A 26,633-nucleotide genomic window follows, 5' to 3' on the forward strand; every position below is an offset into this window, starting at 1 on the left:
GTTACTTGGCAATGAGTACAAGAACCATTTGGGACACCCAAACAGCAGCTAGATTAAATATTGCCTTTCACCTCCGAAATGAAGCCACTGCATTTGGAACGTCTAACACAGTCCATGTGCTGAAGCTCCAAACGGAATGTTGTAGCTTTATGTAAGACTGCACAAGCCTGCTCCAACGTCTTCATCTAGGAAGCCCTTTGGGGATATTTTCCCTCAAAACTTCGTTTGAATAATCAAAACCAGTGTATGACACACGGCACTCTGTACTGCAGCAATTTAATTTAAAGTAAGTTCACTAAAATGTATTGATGGGAATATTCGAAAATACCGAAGAAAGATCTGCTGTCAAAAGGAGTCCGTGGAATAATTTTTCAAGTATCAGCGATCAGTCAAGCAAACCAAGTGGAAAAGAGGAGTGTGATTTCACAGACGGGGCCCCCATGTCCCAGTCAGTCTGGCTTGCCCTCCTAGGTGCTGATCAGGGCCAGTCGAGGGGAGGCAAGCAGGTGCCAAAGTGGCAACATGTAAAGAGGAATTCACACTTGGGGTCTTGCATGGCGCTTGGTGGGAGCATCTTCTGTTCTGTTTTGCACCTCGCTTGCCTCACTCTAGTTCTGGCCCTGCTCTGCTTACCACTCCGAGGGTGTCTTATGTCAATGTGGCAGAAGTCATTAGCAATGAAGAGGCCGGGAGTTCTAACAGCAGCTTCTCAGTACAGAATCTCTCTCCTTCTCGGGGCTTCAGCATCTCACTTAGAAAATGAGGTCTACTGTAGCAAACACAGCTGAAAGGCTCGCCATGTTAAAAATCAGCATCAAGTGTGCGGGTTTACGCAGAGACTTGCCCACTTCTGACAGTGTGTAATCATCTGTGGAGCTACGTCACGATGGGTTGGAGCTTCCTTGGAAGGGCTTGGAAGGTGTGGGGCTGTGAGTACCACGTGACACGCAGGTGCTCTCCATCAGCCCTGCCCAGGGAAAAGTGCCCACTTACAGACTAAACTATCCACAGGTCCTATCGTTTTCAAAACCAGCCTCTCCAGGATTCTTGTTTCTGATACAACACTGTTCAAGAAGGATTCCTTTATCGGCTGTAGCAGTCAAAAAACGGTACTTGAACTGTGTGTGAGAGTGATCATCTGTGTTTTTAAAGAACATGCTTTGGGGGGAAGATTTGTGTATCAGACGCATTTATTTAGAAGAGGGTTTGAAAAAAATAAAATAAAATTTAAATTTAAAAACCCCGGCCTGCCAAGCCCTACAAGTGTGCTTCTAGAGCAGCAGCATCTGTATCACCCGGGTGCCAGTTAGAAGCAGATTTTAGGGGTCCCCCTGAGACTTTGCTGAATCCTCAGCTGGAGCCCAGCCTCTGTGTTTTAACCAGCCCTCCAGGGCACCCGAAGGCCAGCTCAATCTTGAGAACCACTACCCTCTACAGGTGGTCAGGAAATGTAGATTTAGCTACTGACTACCTTTATCCTCTTGAGCAAGGCATTTCCCCTCACAAGGAAAACAAAATGATGGGGCCGAACAATGAATCCATCTCCTAACAGGGGTTCCCAAGACAGGCACGTGCCTGGCTGGTGGCGCTGGTTACCAGTACAGAGTCCTGAGCCCTACCTCCAAAGAGGCTGGGTCATTGGGCTTGGTGTAGACACTCAAGAAATCTCACTGAGTCGCTGTTTAAGGGAGTCCGTATTTAGCCAGGATTGGAGACCCCTAGAAGGCCCCTTTGCTGCACTAAATATTATATCCTCAGTAACTGGGGAGAATGTTTCTCTAGATTAGGATTGGCAAACTTTCCTGGAAAGGCCCAGATGGTATATACCTTAGGCTTTGTGACTGTTCAGCTACGTGGTTCTAGCACGAAAGCTGTCATGCACAATAGTCAAGTGAAGGTGTGTGGCTGTGTTCCAATAAAACTTCATTTATGGGCACAGAAATTTGAATTTCATATAATTTTCACGTGTCATGAACTATTACTCTTATTTTGTTTGTTTCCAATCCTTTTAAAATGTAAAAACTATTCTTAGCTCGCCCTCCCTCTCCCATTGAGAAAGAAACAGGTATGATTTTCCTCAGAAACAGGAACGGAACTTCACCGAGTTGTCTGAATTCAAAGATCACCACTAATGGTTTCCACGCACGCTGAGGGGACAAAAGGGCTTTCAGGGAGCTGTTTACCATTGGGATTTTCTTTTAACACTAACTAGAAAAAACTTCACAGTATCTCACAAGATGGAAGGAGGAGTATCCTAAAGCTGGATTCTGCTTCAGAAACAGAGAAAAGGAGGAGGTGCATAAAAGAAAGGTAGATAGATGATGGAGGAAATGAAAAAAAACAAACCCCTCAGAAGATTTATACCATCAGACAGGCCTCCCCTCCCCAGAGTCACATGTCTCTCTGGACAAGGAGTAGTCCAACATGAAATACACAGCAAATGAGAGGGAGAGAAGAAGATGAAGAAGAAAGAAGAGGAACGAGCAGCCAAGAAAAGGAAAGACACTCCAACTTAGATCAAGACATCCACTAAGTCAAAAGTTCCCCAAATTCAGTATGATTAGAATCATCTGGGAAGTTCATTAAAAACGTAGATCCTAGGGCCACATTCCCAGAGAGTTTAACTCAGTAGATGTGAAGTGGGGCCAAGGACTTGCATTTTTAACAAAAGGTCCAATGACTAGGAGGCAGGTGGTCAGATAATCACACTTGGGAAACACTGTGCTTGTGTTTGGGACATTTAAACCCACTGCTCCAACCTAACAAAGCATCCAATTTGAGAGGGTGGGAATCAAAATTGAGAGTGAGGGGGAATGGGAAGACCAGGAGCAGGTAGAATTCCCCAAAGGGGAGAGTAAGATGAACTCCAGGGCCTTATGCAAATGAGGGTCCAGTGATGGATGCATGGATGCATGGAAGGAAGGAAGAGATGGCTAGGTAGGTAGATAGATAGGTGGATGGAAAGATGAATAGGTAGGTGGGTGGGTGGATAGATGGAGCTGTGCTCACAAAGATAATGTGGGTGAAGGAGACATATCTCAGAATCACCTAAGAAAGGGCGTCCAGAAAAGGAGCTATGAAGGAAAAAACAAGGCCTAGTTATTTATTGAGCAATCACGGCTAGCATTAGCACTTCCTCAACCCAGTCTGCAAAAGCTGTGTTTTTTCATAAGGGAATGTTGTATGATGGTTGTTTAGTCTCTAAGTAGTTCGGAATCTGGCTGCTCATTCAACAGCACCCAGGAAACTTTTTTCTTCCCTTTAAAAAAAAAAGAACTATGACCTGGCCCTGATCTAATTATTCTGGGGCAGGGCCAGGCTCTTAGTAAAAACTTCCCATCTCATTCTAATGTGTAGCCAGAGTTAAGAACTGCTTTCAAGGAACCAGCCTAGAAGCAAAAGATGGACACAGACTACAAAACAATGAAAATAAATAAATAAATGTGATTTTTGCTGACTTATTTGCTTGGAAAAATAAAACAAGGTAAACAAAGAAAAGCCACTACAAAGAAGGAGAAAGAAGCTGGGGAGGTCATATGAGAACCCACCAATCTTGAAGAGTAACTCCAAGAGAAAGCACACATGTCCTGACAAGAAAAAGAAGTACACTAAATCACTGGGGCCTATGGAGAGAAAAGTAATGAACAGAGTGAAACAGCCAGCATGGAGAATAGCAGGCAGGACCTGGGAAGTTCAAGAGCCAACAACACTCATCCCTAGTCTCACCCCTATGCTACTATACACTCTTCCCCAACAAGTAATGTGAGGGGAGCGGATGTGCTCGAGCAGTTGAATACCCACCTCCCACATGAGAGGTCCTGGGTTAGGTTCCCGGTGCCTCCTAAAGAAAAAACAGACAACAAGTAAAAAACGAGCAGGGAAGTAGCTGTGGCTCAATCAGTTGGGCTCCCACCTACCTTGTGAAGGCAGGCTCACCCACATTCCACGGAGTGTCGCCTGGCCCGCAAGCGGCACGGAGCACTGCCTGGCCTGCAAGCACCGCTGAGAGCCGACTCGGGAAGGTGAGGCAACAAAAAGGGAGAAAAGTGAAAAAAAAAACAGAAGAGCATGCAGCAAATGGACACAGAGAGTAACCAACAAGCAAGACACAAGGTGGGGGGAGGGTGGGAATAAATAAAAATAAATACAGAGACACAGAAGAAGGCACAGTGAATAAACACAGAACAGACAGCAAGCAAGCCTCAAGTGGGGGGGATAAAAAAAATAAGCAACAAGCAATGAGCAAAAACTAACAGACAATGAGGGGAAAAAACAAGGAAAGAACGAGCAAACTGATGAAGGAACTATGGGGAGGGGAGGCAAGAGTGGATAGATGAACATATGAATGAAGGTAAAAGCCTTAAAAAAATATTATATTCCCAAAGAATTTAAAAGAGGGACTCAAACAAATAGTTGTACACCAATGTTCACAGCTGCATTATTCACAGTGGCCAAATGGTGGACCCAATTCAAGTGTCCATCACAGATGTACAGCTTTAAAAAGAAGGCATATCCATACAATGGAATACTACTCAGCTGTAAAAAAGAATGAAGTTCTGATACTTGCTACAACATAGATGAACCTTGAAAACATTATGCTAAATGAAATGAGCCAAACACAAAAGGACAAATGTTGAATGACTCAATTCCACTTATATGAGGTATCTAAAATAGGCAACTTCACAGAAACAGAAAGCAGATTAAGATATTAAGATTACCAGGGGGCAGGGAGAGGGCTGAGATAGGAAGTTTCTTCTGCAAGAATACAAAATTTCTGTTTGGGATCACGAAAAAGTTCTGGAAATAGTGATGATGGTTGTACATTATTGTGAAATACACTTAATGCCAATAAATTGTACACTTAAGAAGGGCTAGAATGGCAAATTTTAAGTTATATGTATATTTAACCATGATAAAATATAATTAGAAAAAGGAAGAAGAGTGGGTAAGGCAAGGGAAGGAGGAGCACCAGGAGAAGAAAAGAAACTTGTAGAAATGTTAGAGGGTGGTTGTGAGGATTAAATAGGATGAACAGATGGGTGTCTGGTAGAGAAGGGCCACCTGGTAAATGTTATTCTCTTCCCTTTATCCGTCCTGCATGCCAACCCTGAGAAGGTCCTTATCCTCATCTATGGTGAGAACATTGCTTAGAATTGGGGAGCTCTTTTCCCATGGCTCACCAGGAAGGGGGGGTGGGTCACAGAAAGAACATGATTATCTAATCTCACCATAGGTCTAATCCCACCAGGTTCGAACTCTACACATATGTTTAAAGTTGGAGTTGGGCAATAGAGTGTTTCAGCATCTGCCCCTAGTCTTGGTGCATTGTGGGTCTTTGTAGATGGTCTTGAAAATCAGTTCACCACATGTATCAGACTGGTGTCTTTGGAAAAAACCATCCCAAATAACAAGCCTAAAAATGACTTTACAGAATGAAATGCAACTCATTCACACACTGTCAACTACCTGAATTTGTCTAACAAATTGCCTCTGCTATTTCTACTGAAATTATACTCAGTATTAAATGGTACTATGTCTGATTCCCACAGATTATTTCTGAATTGTTTTTGTTCCCAAACAGGGTCTTCACATAAATTTTTTGCAAAATGATACTTGCAGTAATAAAGGTATAGTATTTATTTAAGCCCTTCAAAAAATTTTTTTTAATTGAGTTTTGACTTAATAAGTTTTCTACTTACTCTCCTCTGATTATTAGTTACCATCTGGTCTTTAGCATCCAGCATTAATTTAGCTGACTATTTCCAATATCCGTGGGTACACCAAGAAGGCAAGATCTCCACTTACCTCAATAAACTCATTTGCCAAGCTAGCCACAAAACTGAAAGCAATAGTGGGGGAGCTTGGCACAGAACTCAAGTCAGCACTTCTCTTCATGCCTCAATACTGACATTGCAAGACCAGAGAATCTCTCTGGTTGCAGGAAGGGTCTGAATGTAACACAAGCTTAGACAGGCACGAGCTGTTGGGAAGCTGAGCCTGGAATCCCAGAAGTCAACCAAAGATGGGAGGCACGGACAGGCTGAGGAACCCTTGAGTCCACATATATAGACCAAGCCTAAGGGTTCAGAAGAAGAGGCTCATGCTCATTCATTGACCCCGGAAGGAAAGGGAGGCAATGTCAGGAACATGCAAAGGAGGGAGTCAACAAGTGGGCCCCAAGGAGAATAAGGAGGCAAAGGAAGACATGACCCAGGGCAGAGCCATTTACGCTTCTCCCCTACAAAAGCATCTCGTGCCCTCTCCACCCAGCCACCCACTCACAGGGAAAGGCCCAGCTGCTCAGTGTAGAGGGGCTTAGGAAGGAAGGCAAAAGCCATGTTCTGCAGGGAAGGGTCAGAAAAAGTCTTCTAAAACGAATCCATAGCAGGATGGGCCAGGTAACTAAGAGGGGCTGAAACACAGCCTCTGCTCCCCTACAAATGGGGTCAAATGCTAGAGAAAACCTCCTGTATAGTACCAGGGTGGTGGGTGGAGCAGGCTGCTAGATGGTCTAATAAAATTCAAAGAGAGGGCTCTGGCAGGTGATGACTTCCTTATGTTTCCAGTTTAAGTAAGATTCACTTAAAGGGGTGGCAAACAGGCCACAAGCAGACATTTCTTCCTATATTCCCAGAGTGAAAATTAATGGAAATATTTTACTTTCCTTTTTTTTTTTTTTTTTTTAGGTACCAGGGCCAGGAATTACACTGGAACCACGTATGTGGGAAGCTAGTATTCAACGACCAAGCTACACCAGCTCCCCCAAATTGGTTTTTTGTTTGCTTGTTTGTGTTTGTTTTTAGAAGGTACCAGAGATTGAACTCAGGACCTTGTACAAGGGAAGCAGGTGCTCAACCACTGAACCACACCTGCTCCCCAAACTTACCATTTTTACGCCATAAGATGCCAAACCAAATTCTTGGGGAGGTCTACCAAGTCAGGTGCATGTGGTTTTCTGAGCATAAAAACACTTGTAAACCCCAAACCAAGTAAGTTATATGAATTGTATTGTACTTGGTCTTCCAAGAAGGCAGTAAGGCTGGTGGTGTTCAGTCTCTGGAGTATAGACCTCTGATTATAAGAAACTTGGTCAGCTGGTGTTTAACGCTCATCTGAGAGGTGGGCACTTCCAGCATGAAAGAGTGAAATGTGGGAAAGGCACAGAGAATTTAAGAGCTTCCCAGCTCAATGCTGCCTTTTTTTAAACAGCTGCATTGTTTTGACTGAAGTGGATTCCAAGAATAACAGATGGATCCAGACTGAAGCTTCAAAAGAAAGAGCCAAATCCATCTGGTTGTTAAAAATCATTTCACTTATCACCAGCATTCCCCTTCTCTGTATTTTTTGGGTGGCTAGGTAGCTCCCAGGCTGCCTTCCTCTTTGAGCAGCACCTTTCAGCCATCCCTAGAGACTGGACCGCCCACCCCTCTGTGCATATCAACTCCCCAGTGCCAGCCAGTCTGGGGACAGCAGAACTAAGCTGCACCAGTAGATTCTCCAGTCTAGGACCTGGGAGTTTGAGTTTACAGCTATTCTTTCTTGATGTTACCTATTCCTTAAGGAAAAGTACAACCAGAATTGCTAATGTGCCATAATTTCTACAAGTAGCATCAGAAAAGGTATTTAAAAGGGATGGGGCTTGAACCAATAAATGAGTTCAGCAAAGTGGCAGGATACAAGACCAACACACAAAAATCAGTAGTTTCTGAATACTAATATTGAACAATCTGAAGAGGAAATCAGGGGGGAAAATTCCATTTATAATAGTAACAAAAAGACTCAAATATCTAGGAATCAATTTAAACAAGTTAATATATGACCTATATTCAGAAAACTACAAAACAATGCTAAAAGAAATGAATGAAGATCTAAACAAAAGGGAAGACATTCTGTGTTCATGGATTAGAAGACTAAATATCATGAAGATATCAATCCTACCCAAAATGATTTATAGATTCAACGCAAACACTAATCAAAATTCCAACAGCCTACTTTACAGAAATAGAAAAGGCAATTACCAAATTCACTTGAAAGGGAAAGTGCACCTGAACAGCCAAAAGCATTCTAGGAAAGGAAGAGCGATATGGGAGGAATCCACTGCCTGACCTTGAAACATATTATAATGCTACAGTGGTCAAAACAGCATGGTACTGGCATAAAGATAGACACATCGATCAGTGAAATAGAACTGAGAGTCCAGAAATAAACCTTCACCTCTACGGCCAACTGGTTTTTGACAAACCTACCCAGTCCATGTCAAAAGGATGAAACCATTTCTTCAATAAATCGTGCTGGGAGAACTGGATATCCATAACAAAAAAAAAGAGGACTCTTTTTTTTTTAAGATTTATTTTTTTATTCATCTCTTTCCCCATCCCCCCACCATTGTCTGCTCTCTGTGTCCATTTGCTGTGTGTTCTTCTGTGTCCACTCTGCATTCTTGTCAGTGGTACCGGGAATCTATGTCTCTTTTTGTCGCATCATCTTGCTGCTTCAGCTCTCCATGTGTATGGCGCCACTCCTGGGTGGGCGGTGCTTTTTTTGCATGGGGCAGCTCTCCTTGTAGGGCGCACTCCTTGCGCGTGGGGCTCCTCTACACAGGGGACACTCCTGCATGGCACGGCCCTCCTTATACACATCAGCACAGAGCATGGGCCAGCTCACCACATGGGCCAGGAGGCCCTGGGTTTGAACCCTGGACCTCCCATATGGTAGATGGATGCTCTATCAGTTGAGCCAAATCCACTTCCGAAAAGAGGACTCGTATCTCACTCATAAGCAAGAATCAACTCAAAATGGATCAAAGATCTAAATATAAAAAGCCAGGACCGTAAAAACTACAAGAAGAAAATGTAGGGAAGCAACTTAAAGATCTTGTGGTGGGTGACAGTTTCTTGGACCTTACTTACATCCAAAGCATAAGCAAGAAAAGAAAAAAATAGATAAATGGGACCTCCTCCAAATTAAACACTTTTGCACCTCAAAGGACTCTGTTGAAAGGGTGAAAAAGCAGCTGACTCAATTGGAGAAAATATTTGGAAATCACTTATCTGTAAGGGTTTGATACCTATGATATATAAAGAGATGCTACAAAACTCAACAAAAAAAGATAAATGACCCAATTAAAAAATGGGCAAAAGACTTGAATAGACATTTGTCCAAAGAAGAAATACGAATGGCAAAAAACACATGAAAAATTGTTCAAAAAACACTAGCAAATAGGGAAATGGAAATCAAAGCTACAATGAGATATTTCACACCTATTAGAATGGCCACCATTAAAAAGACAGAAAACTACAAATGTTGGAGAGCATGTGGAGAGAGAACAACACTTATTTACTGTTGGTGGGAATGAAGGATGATATAGCCACTGTGGAGGACTGTTTGGCAGTTCCTAAAGAAGTTGAATATGGACTTGCCATGTGACCCTGTAATATCACTACTGGGAATACAGCCAGAAGAACTGAGAGCAGTGATATGAACAAACATCTGCATACCAATGTTCACTGCAGCATTATTCATGACTGCCAAAAAATGGAAACCATTCAGGTGTCCATCCATGAAGGATAAACAAACTGTGGTGTATACTTATGAAGGAATACTATGCAGCTGTAAGAAGAAATGAAGTCATAAAACATATGACAACATGGATGAACCTGGAGGACATTATGTTGATTGAAGCAGACCAGACAGAAAAGGACAAATACTGTATGACTGTACTTTTACAAACTAAATATATTATGTAAGTTCATGAAGTTAATAACTTGAATATGGGTCACCAGAAAGTAGAATGAGCTTAGAGAATGGAAAACTGAGAGTTAACTGGTACAGAATTGGTAAAAATGATGTGTGTGAATCTTTGGAAATGAACTGAAAAGGTGAAAGCACATCATAATTTTGGTAACTGGCAGTGCTATTATATGGGTATGACAGCGGTTAAAAGGGAAAGTCTAAGGTCATGTAAATGACTAAAAGGAAAGCCAAAAAAATATAACATGGGGGGAAGTGGCTGTGGCTCAATCAGGTGGGCTCCCGTCTACCATATGGGAGGCCCTGGGCTTGTGTCCAAGGGCGTCCTTGTGAAGGCAGGCTCGTCCACACACTGTGGAGAGCCACCGGCCCAGGCGCCGTAGAGAGCTGACTCAGCAAGGTGACGCAACAAAAAGGAAAATAAGCAAAAACATAGAAGAGCACGCAGTGAGTGGACACAGAGAGCAGACAGCAAGCAAGCTGCAAGGGGGGAGGGGAGATTTTTAAAAAATGTAACATGGGACTGTATAGTATAGTGAAACCTCATGTGAAACATGAATATGGGTAATATCACATATATGACTGTTTTTCTTTGAAATTAAACAAATGTATATTAATGCTACAAGATGTTACTATTAGACAAAAAAGAAACATGCTAAGTGAAAGAAACCAGACACAAAGTAGTACATACTGTATGATTATGATTTCATTTACACAATACATAAACAAAAATCAATTTACAAAGATGAAATTAGATTAGTGGTTATGTACGGCTGGGGAAGGATAGAGGGATTGAAAGGAAACTACTAAGGGGTGTGGAGTTTTTCTTTTTGGAGTAATGAAATTGTTCTAAAATTTTTTTGGTGATGAATGCACAACATTGTAATTATACTAAAAGCCACTGATTATACACTTTGGATAAATTGTATGTTATGTGACTATATCTCAATAAAACTGCTTTAAAATAAATAAATATGCAAAAATAGCCAGAATAGCAGCTATGTACAGCAGGGGAAGCATAGAGAGATTGAGGGGTGATGAATTTTTTGTCTGTTTTGTTTATTATTATTACTGAATAATGAAAACTTTTAATAATGATTGAAGTGATAAATGCACAACTATGTGATTGTGCCAAAATCACTGATTATACACTTTGGATGGATTTTATGCTTTATTAAAATGTATCAATAAATTGATTTTTTACAAAGAAACTGTATATTTATTCATTTGTCCTTCAACGCAAAATTTTGGCATTTTCATCAGAGACCAATCATAGCAAATCTTTTAGACACTCATGGGGAAAACAGAAACCAAAGGGAATAAAAATCTCACAGCTGTAAACAAATAAACATATAAAACAACAATTGAAGCTGCTGATGATATTCCAAATACCAGGGCCTGGTATATTGTGTTTTAAGGCTATGTTTTGCCTCTCAGCTCGACTGCAAATACATTATATTTTGTTAAACTGGAAACCAGCAGATAAATTCTCTCTTTAACTTATATCAATAAGATAAAAAGGATAATTACAAGAGGCACTAAAGCCTGTGAAACTGCTGGTATTCAACTCCTTTCAGCCCATAAAAACGGTAATTTCATATGCTTTTTAACTGAATTCATAGGTTAATGGAGTTGGAAGCAGCAAATGCAATACAAGGGACATTAGAGGCTTGCGGGGCTATTTATAGCAGGCCAAAATACAAAAAAGTGTGTTTCTTTCCTTTAGGGGAGAAAAAACTATAAGAGTTCCCCAAAACACATGCATTAAGATGAAAATGTTTACTTTCACACACTCAAAAAAGGGGGCTCAAAAGGTTAAGAGGGGGAGCCGATATGGCTCAGTGTTTAAGCACCTGCTTCTCACATATGAGGCTCCAGGTTCAATCCCTGGCCCCAGTACCTAAAAAAAAAAGGGCATAAAAAATATATCTTTAAAAACAACAGAAAAGCAAAGGTCCAGGCCAGTGACTGGGAAGAATCTGCCTCATGAGTCTCAAAGCTGGGCTCTGAGTCACCAATCCTAAAGATGCTAATTCAACACCGTTAACGACTGTCCCCAAACTTCTTTTCCTCCATCTTCTTAAGTGTTTAGATGCCTCCTGCTAGTCTCCCACGTCCAGCCCAGTCGCTCTTCCCTGAGCTGTAAGCGGCCCTTGGGGACCCCGGGTGCTCCCCTCCTGCTGGCAGCCCCACAAGGAGGGGGGCGAAGCCAGCTGCTGCCCACCGGCTCCCATCTGATCCATGTAGAAGGAGTTCAGCGAGACCACGATCCCTCCTGCTGCCGCCTCTCTGCCCGGCAGCTGCTTCACCCAACAGCTGGCTTCGCCTGTGAACCCAGGAATGCAGCTCCAGAAGCAGCTGAGAAGTGGGGGGTGTTCCCGGGCTCTCAGGGGCCGGCAAGGGCCCTCTGCTTCTTTTCAGATGAGATCTTTAACTCGGCGAAAACAACAAGGAGCTGTCCTTTCCCCTCAGCCCTCAGACTCAACTTGGCACCCCTCAAGTGGAAATCGCCCGAGTCCTGGGGATGTGTGGGGTTAGGTGGTTGCTGGAAGCTCCGAAACAGGAAACATGCTGGGCTGACTTGCTGACCATTTTTCAGCACTCAAGAGGCTCGATGGTCATTTCTCTGGGAGACAGAAGGATGATTATACGGTGCTTTGAAGCAAAGGGTGTGAAGAGGCCAAAAGGCTGCCCAAATCCACACAGCACTCAAAGGACACAAAAAAGGTACCAATGGGGGGCAAAGTGGAGAGAAAGAAAAGCACTGGCCGGGACAGTGTGTGAAAATGACACACACAAATACACAGCAATGAAAAATCACTGCACTAACCCATTCACCACATTTCACAAAATTAGGTCATAGCATAAAATCCAACCAGTCAAAAACCAAAAAAGTTCAAACCAAAAAGGTCAGAGATCACTTAAAATGGGAGATGTGGTTATAAAAATCCAGTACTGCTTTTCCTGTGTGGCTTAAGGAAATCTGACTTTCTTGGAAGCTGAGGGTGACTTGAAAGTACCAGGCAATCTACTAGCTTTCGTGTTAATAAAATGAGAAGAGAATAGTAACTTTTGAAACTAAGTCTAATTATTTTTGTTGCAAATAAAAAGAGAAAGTTGTGGAAGGGGGGCATTTATTTGTAGATTTTAGAGATTAAATTCTCAACCAGGAAATATTTCAGAAGACCCCATGCAGGGACAATGCAAACAGAAAACCAAGCAGAATCATTGTGTAGAGTAATAGCCTTGATTAAGTATACTGGGGTAAATTAAATAACTACCCCTTCAAATATAATTAGGTAAACTGGTATCACTCTAAACTATTGCAGAGCAATCAAATTAGGCTTCTTCTAGAAAAGTTAATAAAATGGTTCAAACTCTCTCTCAAACTGAAAAACCCAATTTAGAACTTATTCAATTTGACAATGTTTCTAAAAGGATGTTACAGTGATTGCTCATGCCCTTCTAGAATGTTCCAAAAAAGCAAATGTTCAATGCTGTCTTCCATTGTGTCCCTTCAGAAAAGTTGATTTTTTTTTAGCTGTGTCTGCATGCTGCAGAACCATGGTGCTCTTTTTAAAACCCACTCTTGTAAACTCTATCCAAAGTTTGTAGTCCAGGAAAACAACAAATTTCTAACTTAGAGGACACCTGCCGGCCTGCCCATGTGGCAGGTCCTCCAGGTCCCCAGGTAAGCACATTTTTCAACAAAGTATTTCAGTCTGTCATTTGGCATTTCTTTGTGCATCTTGCAAACATTTCAAGGTGAATTTAATATAAACTATATTACATTATATTATAAAATATAAAGTAAGTCAAATGGGAACATTTTGGGCCCTGTATATTTCTAGGACCAACATACAGTAGTTTACATTTTAGTGTGGAAAGGCAATTTTGAATTAACATTAATACTATCTTTGTGGTAAAAAGAAGAAAAGAGCAGCTGAAGGAACATGCAAAATTCTCATACAGTACATATATGCGCATATATGGCACACAGTTAAAACTATATGAAATGCCCTGTAGTGATCTGGCCACAAACAAATAAGCTATACTCTCCTACCTACTCAGTGTCCCTTTATAGGATTTCCTTTATCCTATATAGGATATAGGTTCCTTTATAGGATTTTAGCTACACATGGCGCTGCTTGGTTGTTAACTGTAATAGTCTGAAGTTCTTTTATGAATCCCCAAAAGAGAATGATTATGAGTTTGAACTAACTATTCCTGTGGCTCACACCCACCGGCCTTTTGATTGGACCACTTCAGTGAGGCATGACTCAGGTTGAGTCTCCGCCCTCTTACTGGAGCTGATACAAATGGAGATACAGAGAGACACACACAGGAGGGAGCTCTGCCCTATCTGACCCTACAATGTGAAAGCAGGACACAAGAATCACCCGCAGCCACAATGTGAAAGCAGGACCCAAGGATCACTGGCAGCCAAAGCTTGAGCACATGAACTCAAGGCTGAAGAGACAAGCCATGTGCCTAACAACTCATGGCTGAACTTGGGAAGAAAGCGGAGCAGCCGAGACTGAGGAGGCTCAGAAAGAAACCAAGCCTGTGCCTGGTTGCCCATAGCTGAGCTCAAGGATAAAATCGGACCAGTAGACCCGCCATCTTGCTTTCTCGCCACATGGCAGGAGACCACAATAACCTGTAGCTGACTTTAGTGAGAAAGCATCTCTGAGGGTTCCTTGATTTAGACATTTCACATCCTCGTAAGTATAAGCTTGTACTTTACAAAAGTTAACATTTCTGGTACTTTGCTTTGACAGCCCTGCGGCAAACTAAGATACAAACACTAAAGAGGATTTTTAAAACCTTGCTTCTGAGTCCACCTCCTTCCCATGTGAGGACTTTTTCTGCTGCAGTCCACCCATCCCTTGGCCATGTTCTAGGTGACGTGGTTGTTGGGGTGGGGAGGGTTACAACCCTAAGAAATGATAAGGAGAAAAGAAAGGCTTTGAAAAACCAGAGAGACCTAAACCCTTCCCTCCTTCAGCTTTGCTTCTTGCAGAATAGGGGGTTTGAGCATCCTTCCTGCTCTTCATTTTAGGTAACCCTGAACCTAAGAGTATCTTCTTCCTCCATGCTACTCACTTGTAGTCCATGGACCAGCAGTGTCAGCATCACCTGGGAGTCGTGAGAAATGCAGACACTTGGGCCCCATCCCGGACCTGCAATCAGAATCTGCGTTCTAACATGATCTCTAGGTGATTCCTATGCGCAATCAGCTTGAAATGCCCAACTTCTAATCGAGGGCAGTTAAAACTAATGGTTTTGTGGGCTGCTTATGAACTCCACAAGGTCATATTTTGTAACATAAAAGTTTGATTAAATTTATTTTTAAAAAAAACAAAGTATTCCTTTGACAACTTTACCGTGGGACATCAAACACAGGTTTTTTTCTGTTTGCTTTTTTTTTTCCCCAGGAGCTACTGGGGATTGAACATGGGACCTCGTACATGGAAAGCAGGTGCTCAACCACTTCACCTACATCCACTTCCCAAAGCACCACTATCTTAACACCCCTTAAAAGCAGACCAATTTGGATGGAAATTAGTCCATACCTTAAAAAGTTATCAAGGATGGGCTTGGCTGGGACAAAGCAAGGCTCTGCATAGTCTGTGGCCCTGATTCCTTCCCCAGCCTATCCCTGCCCAGATTAAAGGCAGAAGAGACTGCCTGTGCTCCTGACCCTGACACCAGGATGAGACAGTGAACTTCTCCTAACCCTTGGCGACTATGCCCAACTAGTCCCCGGGGAACTTGTGATGCCAGAAAGGAAGAAGCAGGTCAGCAGGGGAAGAAACTACGGTCTTTAAGCCACCGCCGGTGCCAAACCCAATTCTTAAAAGCTTGCCTCTAATATTTTAAACCTGCTAACTAATCAAACTGATTACACTCGTTATCCTTGGGAATGACAGAAGAGACGGCGTGAGACCAGATGTTCCACGACTGACTGAACGCTAGTGGTCAAAGCTCAGTGTTGTTTTCAAGTTTAAGTGCACATTCTTTTGGTTTCGTTCTTTCTGGACCCACAATCCATAAATACCGTCAACAGCAAACAGAACCACTGGCCTGACCATCCCGTCCCACTCAGCCCTGTCAAATGCACCCAACAAGAGGTGCTGGCCAAGGCTTCAGGCACTGAATGCCGGGCAAAGGTGGGAGCCTGTTAGCAGCCCCCACTTAGTCAGAAGGGAATAGAGAACACCTTTGGGGTTAAAATATCAGTCAACAAAAAGGAAAATAATTCCACTGAAAACCCATTTTACGTTTTCAGAAACACTTTCTGTCAAACGACATGCCATTTCTCAACAGTATTTCCCCTTTTCATATCAACTTGAGTCTGAAAGGAACTGAATTCTCATCTGGGCAAAGCGAGAAGGAAAGACAGAGAGAGTGACAGAAAAATGTTGGCCAGCCCTGCACAGGAGCTTAAAACACTTAGGTGGTCCCTGACCCTAAAGTTCAATAAAATTAATACATTCGGTCTTGAGTTTATAGCTCCTATTATAAACACTAACTGAGAATCTGAAGGAAAAGAAACTAGACTGTTTCTCTGTGTAGCGTCTATGTAGTCCACGACCGTTTAGATATGTAATCTCTTGGAGCTCCTCTCTCCACATACGCCCAAATCTACATCAATAAGGAATGGGTAGATTTTTAGCCCCTGACCAATACCTTAAAAAGCCATTTGAGATGCTCAGATGAAAAAGAACCTGAAGAATTCCAAAATAGCCCGGTAATATTTCTGCTTTTAAACCAAGAAAGGGAACACAACACCAATGAGAATGGTGCAACAAGTAGACCACCTATGCTAAGAAATTTTGATAACTAAGTAAACAAACGACAGAAAAGTTACCTTAAAAGTCTTGTTTTCCATACAATATGCAAACTAAATTCATAAACTATGTGTTTTATATACTGGTAATGACTTCCTCCTAATTCCTTAAATTTTAATATGTGCCTCTGAGAGAGGACCCACTAGTAAACATTAGAATCAGTCACTTTATAAAAATGGAGATGCAGAGCTCCTTTCCCAATTGTTAACCATTCTCTGGAATCAAAATATAATCAGTCTGCCGGTTTCTAGAGTCTCACATTTCTTTCCAATGACAAGGATTTTCATGTGTTTTACACTTAAAAATGGGAGTCAGGAGCAGGAAAGTTCCTAAAAACTTCAATCTTAACAGTGGTTAATCACGACACAGTTACCCTACTTTCTCCCTGGCCCTCTAGCCTTTTCAGCACTCAAGAAAATTTAAGAATTTTCGGAGAAAGTAGCAGTGAAATCAATCGTGAATATCATTACACTTCTGATCTTGGGAAAAGACACCCAGGAAAGAAACCTGGCGTGGAATGCTGCTCTGCTGTCCTAGTCTGGTTCTAGCATTTTCTGTTTTCCATTCGGGAGGATTTGTGTCTATCACACATACAAGGCATGCGTCACACGTTCCTTTCGGAGTTTTGCTTTATCACTTAGGAAAAAATTTCAAAGTACAGGAGAAAGGACAGTGCCCTTGGGTTAAGACGATCTGAGGAAACTTGCAACACAGTGTCACGAAGCTGTAGGGGCTTGTTCTCACCTGCCCATAATCTGTCCGGAAGACGACCACACCCTCTGCACAGGAATTTACAGTACTTGGAAAGTGCTGGCCATTTTCTCTCAGCCAGACCCGTGTTCCCTGTAAACAAAAGAAAGAGCATTCAACTATGAGTTTAGATTGTATTTTATGACAAAACACTCCCTTCAAAACTACCATGACCACTATATTCCCTTAAAATGAACAGAAACACAAAAACATTTTTTTGCAAAGCAAATGTCTTTCTCAAACAAGCTATGAATGAATCTATTGAGAGCATCATCCACAGCCTCTATGGTATACAAATGGGAACGACGGAGAATTCCACCAGCCAGAAGAGGCAAAGATGGGGCTGGGAAAATAATGGACCCTGTGTTGCTACCTTGGTGAAAGCACTTTCACTTCCATTTTACAGATGGAGAAGAAGAGCCCAGGAGGGAAAGTATCTTGTGATAGTTAAGTTCATGTCTTCAACTTGACTAGGTTATGGTGTCCAGTTGTTGGTCAAGCAAGCACTGGCCTGTTACTATGAGGATACTTTATGGATTTAAATCATTAGTCAATTGAGTGTATCCAAGGCTGATTGCATCTACAATCAACTGAGGAGACTGCCTTCAACAACGAAAGAAGGTCTCACCCAATCAGTTGAAGGCCTTAAAGGAAAACTGATGATTTCAGCAATCAAAGAAGAATTTCTCTACTTCAGTCAGCCAGCTTCTCCTGGGGAAGTCATCGAAACCTTCATCAGAGATCCCCGCTGACAGCTTGCCCTAGGAATTTGGACTTGCCAATCCCCAGTTGTGTGAACCAATTCTTATAATAAATCCCAATCTTTACATATATTTTTATACATACAATATTTACATATATATCCTGTAGAACCCTAACTAATGCATCACCAAGACTGAGCAAGAACTTGGCCCCCAGGCAGGTGGACTCCAGAAACAAGTTAACCAGAGAATGCTTCATGCCTGCTAGTTCCAGACCAAAGCTCCAGGCACCTGTTCCCTTGGTCCATCATTCCGCTCCACTGACTTGTACCAAATCCCTGTGTCAACTGGAATCTCCAAGAGGAACTAAAATTACTAGGAAATAACAGAACCCAATTCATCAGTATGAATTTTCCTGGTCTTCTACCAGACACCTAATGCACTCCGAAGTCTGGAATTTTATTCCAAAAGAGACCAACTTGCCAAAACTATTATTAGATAACCTTGGCCTATTTTTTTTGGCATAGATTTCATTTCCTTTTTTTTTTGTATTCCCCCCTGGGCAAATCAAATGCTAATCATAATATTAAGATTTTCACTGCTGAATTTCCTCTACTTTTTTTAAATTGTCCTTTATTTTTTTAAAGATACATAGACCAGACATAATGTTACATTAAAAAATATAAGAGATTCCCATATACCTCACTGCCCACCCCCCCACTCCTCCCACATCAACAGCATGGTACGTACATTCATTGCATTTGATGAATACATTTTGGAGCATTGCTATGCTGCGTGGACTACAGTTTACACTGTAGTCTACACTCTCCCCCAGTCCACCCAGTGGGCCATGGCAGGACATACAATGTCCTGCATCTGTCCCCACAATATCATTCAGGACAATCCCAAGTCCCAAATTTGCCCCATGTCACATCTCTTCTTCCCTCTCCCTGCTCTCAGCAACACCTGTGGCCACTGTCTCCACATCAATGATAAAATTTCTTTCATTGCTAGAGTCACAATAGTTCTATAGTCAAATACCAGCAAGTCCACTCCAATCCATACTCTATTTCTCGATCCTGTGGACCCCGGGATGGCGATGTCCACTCCATCTCATGAAAAACATTTTTTTCAAAGACAAGTGATAAAAGTTTGAAGAAATTACTGGGGGCTCACTGATCATTCAAATTATAAAGAATTTCCTTGATAATGTATGGTATATATGATGTATAATGGCGTACAACAATGAGTGTTAGTATCTCATTAAAGTATCTCTACACTGCTCAATAATTTCATCACCAACAAAAATGATACTGAGCACAACCTTATGAAATCAGTGTATTAAGGTAAAAATATTATTATTCCAAAATTATCCCTTGATATATCACTGTTCAAAGAAGCACACTTAAATTAAATAACTTTTTTTCCTAGAGTTTTCAACCTCATTTCATTGGTCTACTTAATTTCTATTTTGATGTGAAATGTTAGGTGAAATATTTAAAATATATTGATTATGGTATCTTCAACTTCTGGTTTAAAAAGGTACTATTAACAGAGAGCTGGCAGGGAATCCAGGATGTATAATTCATTACTTTTTGCTACTGTAAACCTATTTGTCAATAACAAAAATAGCAGCTTCTGTTAATGGAGTGCCCATGATGCGTCAAGGTCATGTGTTAAAAGCCTCAATGCCATTATCTCCAATACTAACCCCTGGTAAGATAATTACCAGCCCTCAGGAGGAAAAGGAAGCCCTGAGCATTGGTCCTTGTGCAATGTCACACAGCCAGTGTCCAAAGCACATTTCAAATTAGGTCTCTCCAATTCCTAATCTCATGTTCTTTCCACATATTGCACAGACTCCTTAAAACAATGTATAAATAAGAGTCAATTTGTATTAAGAAATCAGTTATAACAATTAAAATAAAACAACACAGAGGTCACTTTAAATGACCAGCTATCACATATTACTATTTGATTGCTCTTATCCCAAGAGAGAAAATTTAAGAAGATATAAAAATCCAACTTATAAGTTACTCCCTCAGTATCAATGCTGACCTTATTTAAAATACACCACCCAGGAATGAAAACGTTTCCTGTTATCACTGTTCACTGGGCTCCTCAGTAAGTCAACCTCAGTTTTGACGAGGCACTGATTTGGGGCCATTTGGCTTGGCCCTGGGTCCCTGGAAAGGAGGGGGCCAGAAGCTGGGGCCACATGCTCAGGAGGTCCTACCGCACTTCTAGAAGAGAAGATGGCCAGAGGTTCCAGGGCTGTTTTTCCAGTTGACCTACTCACATAATTCCCCTACAAGGTTTACTTCCCTTCTAGCATCTTCTGCCATAACCATATAGAGTCCTTCCCATTGCACATTATTCCCCTTCGCTAGATAAAAGGGATTTTAAGTTGAATACCCAAGTTCCACTAAAAAGGTGAGAAACATCATGAAGAGTGACTATAAAGTGTTTCTTTATAAATCCAGAAGCCTGCCTTACTTGAAGAACACACTTTAACACAAGAAGGACCAAGTTCCCAGGCCCACACAAGTCAGTCACATATCCCTGACAGACACTCAGGGTCGAAAAGCTGGCAAGTCACGGAAAGAATGACGCCACACCACGCCGGTCCTAATTTCTTTATTAGCAAACAGCTGCTTCCAAAAGGAACATTTACCTCAGGCATCCTCTCAGACTGTGGTCTCAAATATCATTACATAGCAAAACCATCTTACTCGGAATGCTCTAGAAAAATCCTTCCAAGTGCCCGAACTGCTTTTTTCTTCCTCGTTTTAATTCCTGCATCACAGATGGCAACATGTGAAAATCTTGAAATACTTCCAAACACACCTGCACAAACGGACTCAAATGGAAACTTTCAAAGTCTTAGAAGTTGAGGACTTTTACTCATGAGGTAAAATCATATAACAATAAATCATAGTGGACCTCCATTCCAGAACTCAGTCCAAAGCATTTTCATTTGCTATGCCCATCATTTCCATCAAGTTTTCATCAGAAAGAATTCCATTTATACATTTCAGAATTTATTAAAATTGTCTATTTGGTAAGAATTGAAGTAAGATTTGATTATGAAAAATTACTATATTATCAGTTGTCAACAGCACTACAATAAATCTTCCAACTCCCAGAGGCCGCACAAATACATTTTTCACTCCAGCATGCAGTATCTTCTACTGACTTAGAGTGTGGTTGTGGTCCTGTCTTACTTTCTCACCTCAGTAGACGATAAAGCTCTCTGTTGACAGTCCTATTTGATCAAACACCAGGTTTAGCTTCCTTAGTCCAAAGGTCTTTTTCAACAGGTGTGAAGAGCTGTTGATAAGCAAACCTAGAGGCCTTTGGCCAGTTTCCCTAGATCTACAATAAAACAACTGCCATCCACAGATAGGAAGGGAAATGTATTCAAAATGCTCCCTCTGTTCTTTGAAAAAGTATTAACTGGCAATTTTCGTAGAATCAGAATTGCAAAGTAAAACCGCTGAAGTGGATATTTTTACATAGATTCCTCTTGGTGGTTTCTCTGAGGCCCCAAAAACTTTGCATTTCCATTCTGTTAGTATAGAACAAATATGCCCAGATTCAAAAAGAGACCACCCACAATCATTTGAAAACAAAGTCGCAGGCAGACATTTACCAGATCATTCATGTTTGAGTAGAGAAGAAAAATTTGCCTACCATATGCAAACCATTATATTTTGTTGTTAAATAAGGCTGATAATTTAATACACAATGCAGGCAACCTAGCATATGGAGAAAGCTCATAATTTGAATAAAAATTGCCTTTATAAACAGGTAGAACAAGTTTGAATATAACACACACATTTTATTAAAACATGTACAAGTTTTCATCTTAATCTCTGAGATGGGCATGTGTGTTAAAATTGAACAACTAAAATCTTTTCTGCAATAATCACCAGTAACCTTTTTACAATACGAAGTACTTACACATCTATTCACATCTCCACCGAGTTTCAGAGCAGTCCCTTAAGTAATGCCTTCTCTTCGTCAAAAGTCAGTTTTATAGCCAAAAAATAATTTCCTGACTATAATCAAAAAAACTGACTATACCAAGTGTTGATGAGGATTGGAGAAACTGGAACCCTCAATACACTGTTGGAAAACAGGTTTGGCAGTCTCTTCAAAAGCTAAACATAATCTTCCACAAGACCCAGCAATTCTATTCCTAGATTTCTACCTACCCAAAGAAATGTTTTTGAAGTCTCATATGCAAATATTCAGAGCAGTATTATTCATAATAGCCAAATACTGAAATTAAGTCAAATGTCCATCAACCAGTAATGTGAAAAACATATCCCAGGGAAGCAGATGTGGCTCAGGTAACTGAGCTCCCGCCTATCACATGGGAGGCCTGTAGTTCCATTCCTGGTGCCTCTTCTTTTTTTTAAAGACTTATTTTTTATTTATTTCTCTCCTTTCCCCTCACCCGCCCCAGTTGTCTGCTCTCTGTGTCCATTCGCTGTGCATTCCTCTGTGACCACTTCTATCCTTATCAGCGGCACCGGGAATCTGTTTCTTTTTGTTACGTCATCTTGTTGTGTCAGCTCTCTGTGTGTGTGGCACAATTCCTGGGCAAGCTGCACTTTCTTTCACGCTGGGCGGCTCTCCTTATGGGGCACACTCCTTGCGCGTGGGGCTCCCCTACGCGGGGGACACCCCTGCGTGGCACGGCACTCCTTGTGCGTGTCAGCACTGCGCATGGGCCAGCTGCACACGGGCAAGGAGGCCCGGGGTTTGAACCATGGACCTCCCATGTGGTAGGCGGACGCCCTAACCACTGGGCCAAGTCCGCTTCCCTCCTGGTGCCTCCTAAAGAAGACAGCAAGCTGCCATGACAGGCAGGCACAGCAAGCTGACACAAGATGGCACAACAAGAGACACAAAAGAAAAACATAATGAGACACAACAAAGCAGGGAGCAGAGGTTCCCGGTGCCCCTAAAGAAAACGAGCAAGACAGCAAGCTGACATGATAGGCAGGCACAAGATGATGCAACAAGAGATACAAGAAGGAAAAAGCAATGAGATACAGCAAAGCAGGGAACAGAGGTGGCTAAAGTGATTAGGCGCCTCCCCCCTACATCAAAGGTCCCAGGTTCAGTTTCAGGTGCCTCCTAAAGACACAGCACACGCAAAGGGCGAATAACAAGGGGGTGGGGAGAAATAAATAAATAAAATAAAATACATTTAAAAAATAAAAACATATCCCATACAACAGAACTCTTTGGCAATAAAAAGCAAATCAGGGAGAAGGCATAAGCTCAGTGCTTGAGGACCTGCTTCCCATGTATGAGGTCCCAGGCTCAATCCCTAGTAACTCCTGTAAAAAAAATAAAAACAAGAACACATCATGGATACATTCGCCAATAAGGATGGACCTCCAAAACATAATGTCAAGTGAAAGATGACAGACACAAAAGACTACATATTGTATGGTTCCACTTATATGAAGTTTCTAAAGAGGCCAAATCCATAGACAGAAAGTAGATGAGTAGTTGCCCAGGATGAGGTAAGGGAAGGAGACTGCAATTGTGGAAGACGGGATTTTAGGGGGTGATGGAACAGTTCTAAAACCAGATGGTGGTGATGCCTGTGCTCTCATATATTTACTAAAAACCACTGAATTCTAGGCCTTCAATGGATGAATATTAAAGCTATTTGAAAAAAAAAATTATTTCCAAACATGACTGCTATATAATTCTCAAATGTACACACGTACTCTCAATCATTCCATATTGGGAAAATCCAATCACATTTCTATAACTGAAGGATGTTAAGTATCAAGATACAAAAACAAACAAAAACACCTGTTCCATAATTATTAAATTTAAGGGTCAGGTGTTGGTTTTTTTTTTTTAAAGATTTGTTTTTTAAATTTCTTTATTTATTCTCCCCCCATTCCCACCCCTTGCCACCTGTGCTTCACTGTCTGCTCTCTGTGTCCATTCACTGCATGTTCTTCTTGGTCTGCTTGCCTTCTCTTCTGGTCTTCTCTTTAGGAGGCACTGGGAACTGATTCTGGGACTTCTGACATGGAGAGAGGCACCTCAATCTCTTGAGCCACCTCAGCTCCCTGGTTTGTTACGTCTCTCATTGTCTTTCCTCTGTGCCTCTTTTTTTGTCGCATCATCCTGTTGTGTCAGCTTGCAGTGCAGGCCAGCTTTCTGAGGCTCAGACCAGCTCGCCTTCATCCAGAGGCTCTGGGAACCAAACCTGGGACCCTCCATATAGCAGAAGGGAGCCCAACTGCTCAAGCCACATGTGCTTCCCCAGACGCTGTTTTTCTTGTTTCTGTTTTTGTTTTTAATTTCTTTCCCCTTCCCCCTGCCCCCAGTTGTCTGCTCTCTGTGTCCATTCACTGTGTGTTCTTCTGTGACCGCTTCTATCCTTATCAGCGGCACCGGGAATCTGTGTGTTTTTTTTTTGTTGTGTCATCTTGTTGTGTCAGGTCTCCGTGTATGCAGTGCCATTCCTGGGCAGGCTGCGCTTTCTTTCGTGCTGGGCGGCTCTCCTTACGGGGTGCATGCCTTGCGCGTGGGGCTCCCATACGCGGGGACACCCCTGTGTGGCAGGGCACTCCTTGCACGCATCAGCACTGTGCATGGGCCAGCTCCACACGGGTCAAGGAGGCCCAGGGTTTGAACTGTGGACCTCCCATGCGGCAGGCGGGCGCCCTATACATTGGGCCAAGTCCACTTCCCCAGATGCTGTTTTTTTGTTTTTTGTTTTCTTTTTTTAAAGATTTATTTATTTTATTTAATTCCCCCCCTCCCCTGGTTGTCTGTTCTTGGTGTCTATTTGCTGCGTCTTGTTTCTTTGTCCGCTTCTGTTGTCGTCAGCGGCACGGGAAGTGTGGGCGGCGCCATTCCTGGGCAGGCTTCTCTTTCTTTTCACGCTGGGCGGCTTTCCTCACGGGCGCACTCCTTGCGCGGGGGGCTCCCCCACGCGGGGGACACCCTTGCGTGGCACGGCACTCCTTGCGCACATCAGCACTGCGCATGGCCAGCTCCACACGGGTCAAGGAGGCCCGGGGTTTGAACCGCGGACCTCCCATATGGTAGACGGACGCCCTAACCACTGGGCCAAAGTCCGTTTCCCAAGATGCTGTTTTAAAACACTGAAAATTTATATTTAATTCATTGAGTCCATGCACTCCATTAACATAAACTAAAGGGGCCAAGAGATCACATGGGCAACTCACCCAATCTAAGAAAGAGGCTGTCGCAGATTGTATACATCACTATGCCCATTTATTAGCCCCCTTGTTGGTAAGACAATCATAAATTCCCAGTCCATTGCCTCCCTGGGCAAGGAGTACACTTCTCTGCACCAATGCATCAGGCTTGGTCATATGACATACTGTGACCACTGGAATGTTTGCAGAAATGACATACTACTCACAGCCTACACTTTGCGAATCAGTGTATGATTCTGCCATTGTCCTTATATTCCTATGCCATGAAAATGGCAGGCCCCAGAAAAGGCAAGCAGGCTCCCTTTAGCCCAGATGCCAGAATGAAAAAAATACTGCAGCAGACATTACATGGAATGAGGAGGGGGGGAACCTTGGAGTTCTAGGTCACTGAGATTTTGGAGTTATTTGTTATTGCAGCACAACCTAGCAAAAGCTGACTGAAATAGAGATGGATTCAAACTGAGCTCTAAAGGAAGATGGAAGTTAGTCAAGGAAAAAAGAGACACAAAGGCTCAGAGGGACATTTTGTGGTTATAAGTGGGCTCCAAGACAAAGTATGAGAAAGGAGGGACAAACATCCATTGTTAGCATAGGAATGAGCAAGACGCAGCTTCCAAAGGGAACTCTGGTTGATAAGCTCAGGAGTCTGGTCTCTATTGTGACAATAATGGAAAACAAAAGACTTTCATTAGATTTTGTTTCTTTAGTAAAAACAACCCAACAGAGTTCTCCTTCAATAACTAAAAAGACAGAGAAGTAGCAAAGCTTGAGGAAACAAACAACTGCCCCAAAGAGGAAAAGGCATCCATCTGCCTGAAAGAATAGAGGAATGGAGATGGTGAGAAGAATAATGAATGAACAGCAGGACTAACCTCAAAGAGTGAAAAGGTTAGGTCAGAGGTTTGTACATCTTCCCCAGGACTGTTCTCTATCCTGATTCAACAAATAATTTTAAAAGCCTTTAAAGAAATATCTTGTCATTTTTTCTTTCCAAAGAGTTACCTCCTGAGAGCCTCCGTGTTGCTCAAATGTGGCCAGTCTTGAAGCCAAACTCAGCATGTAAATGTGTTGCCTTCTTCCCAGCATGGGACATGACTCCCGGGGATGAGCCTCCCTGGTGCCGAGGGATTACTACCAAGTACCAGCTGATGATGTAACTGGAAAATGACCTTGAATAAATGGGTCAACTCGGACCAGCAGAATATCCCAGTCTACATATAATCCAGGAGTTAAAAATGCTTTTTGACTTGAATAAAAGGGGGAAATGGAAAGGATGAATGAGTTTATATGGCTATTAGTCTCCAAAAAGAGCAGGGAGGTTATCAGAGGGGTTGCCCTGATGCACACCT

General features: G+C 42.2%; 1 protein-coding gene across 1 annotated transcript in view; it reads right to left on the reverse strand.

Annotated features, from left to right (window-relative positions):
• Positions 1-26,633, reverse strand: part of MYO10 (myosin X) — a 236,880-nt gene that overhangs the window by 161,206 nt on the left and 49,041 nt on the right. Inside the window, exon 2 of the mRNA XM_004453918.4 lies at positions 17,349-17,447. Coding sequence (XP_004453975.1) covers positions 17,349-17,447 — 99 coding nt within the window. The remainder of the gene's footprint in view (positions 1-17,348; positions 17,448-26,633) is intronic.

Source organism: Dasypus novemcinctus, chromosome 2, assembly GCF_030445035.2.
Source record: "Dasypus novemcinctus isolate mDasNov1 chromosome 2, mDasNov1.1.hap2, whole genome shotgun sequence".
Lineage (NCBI taxonomy): Eukaryota > Metazoa > Chordata > Mammalia > Cingulata > Dasypodidae > Dasypus > Dasypus novemcinctus.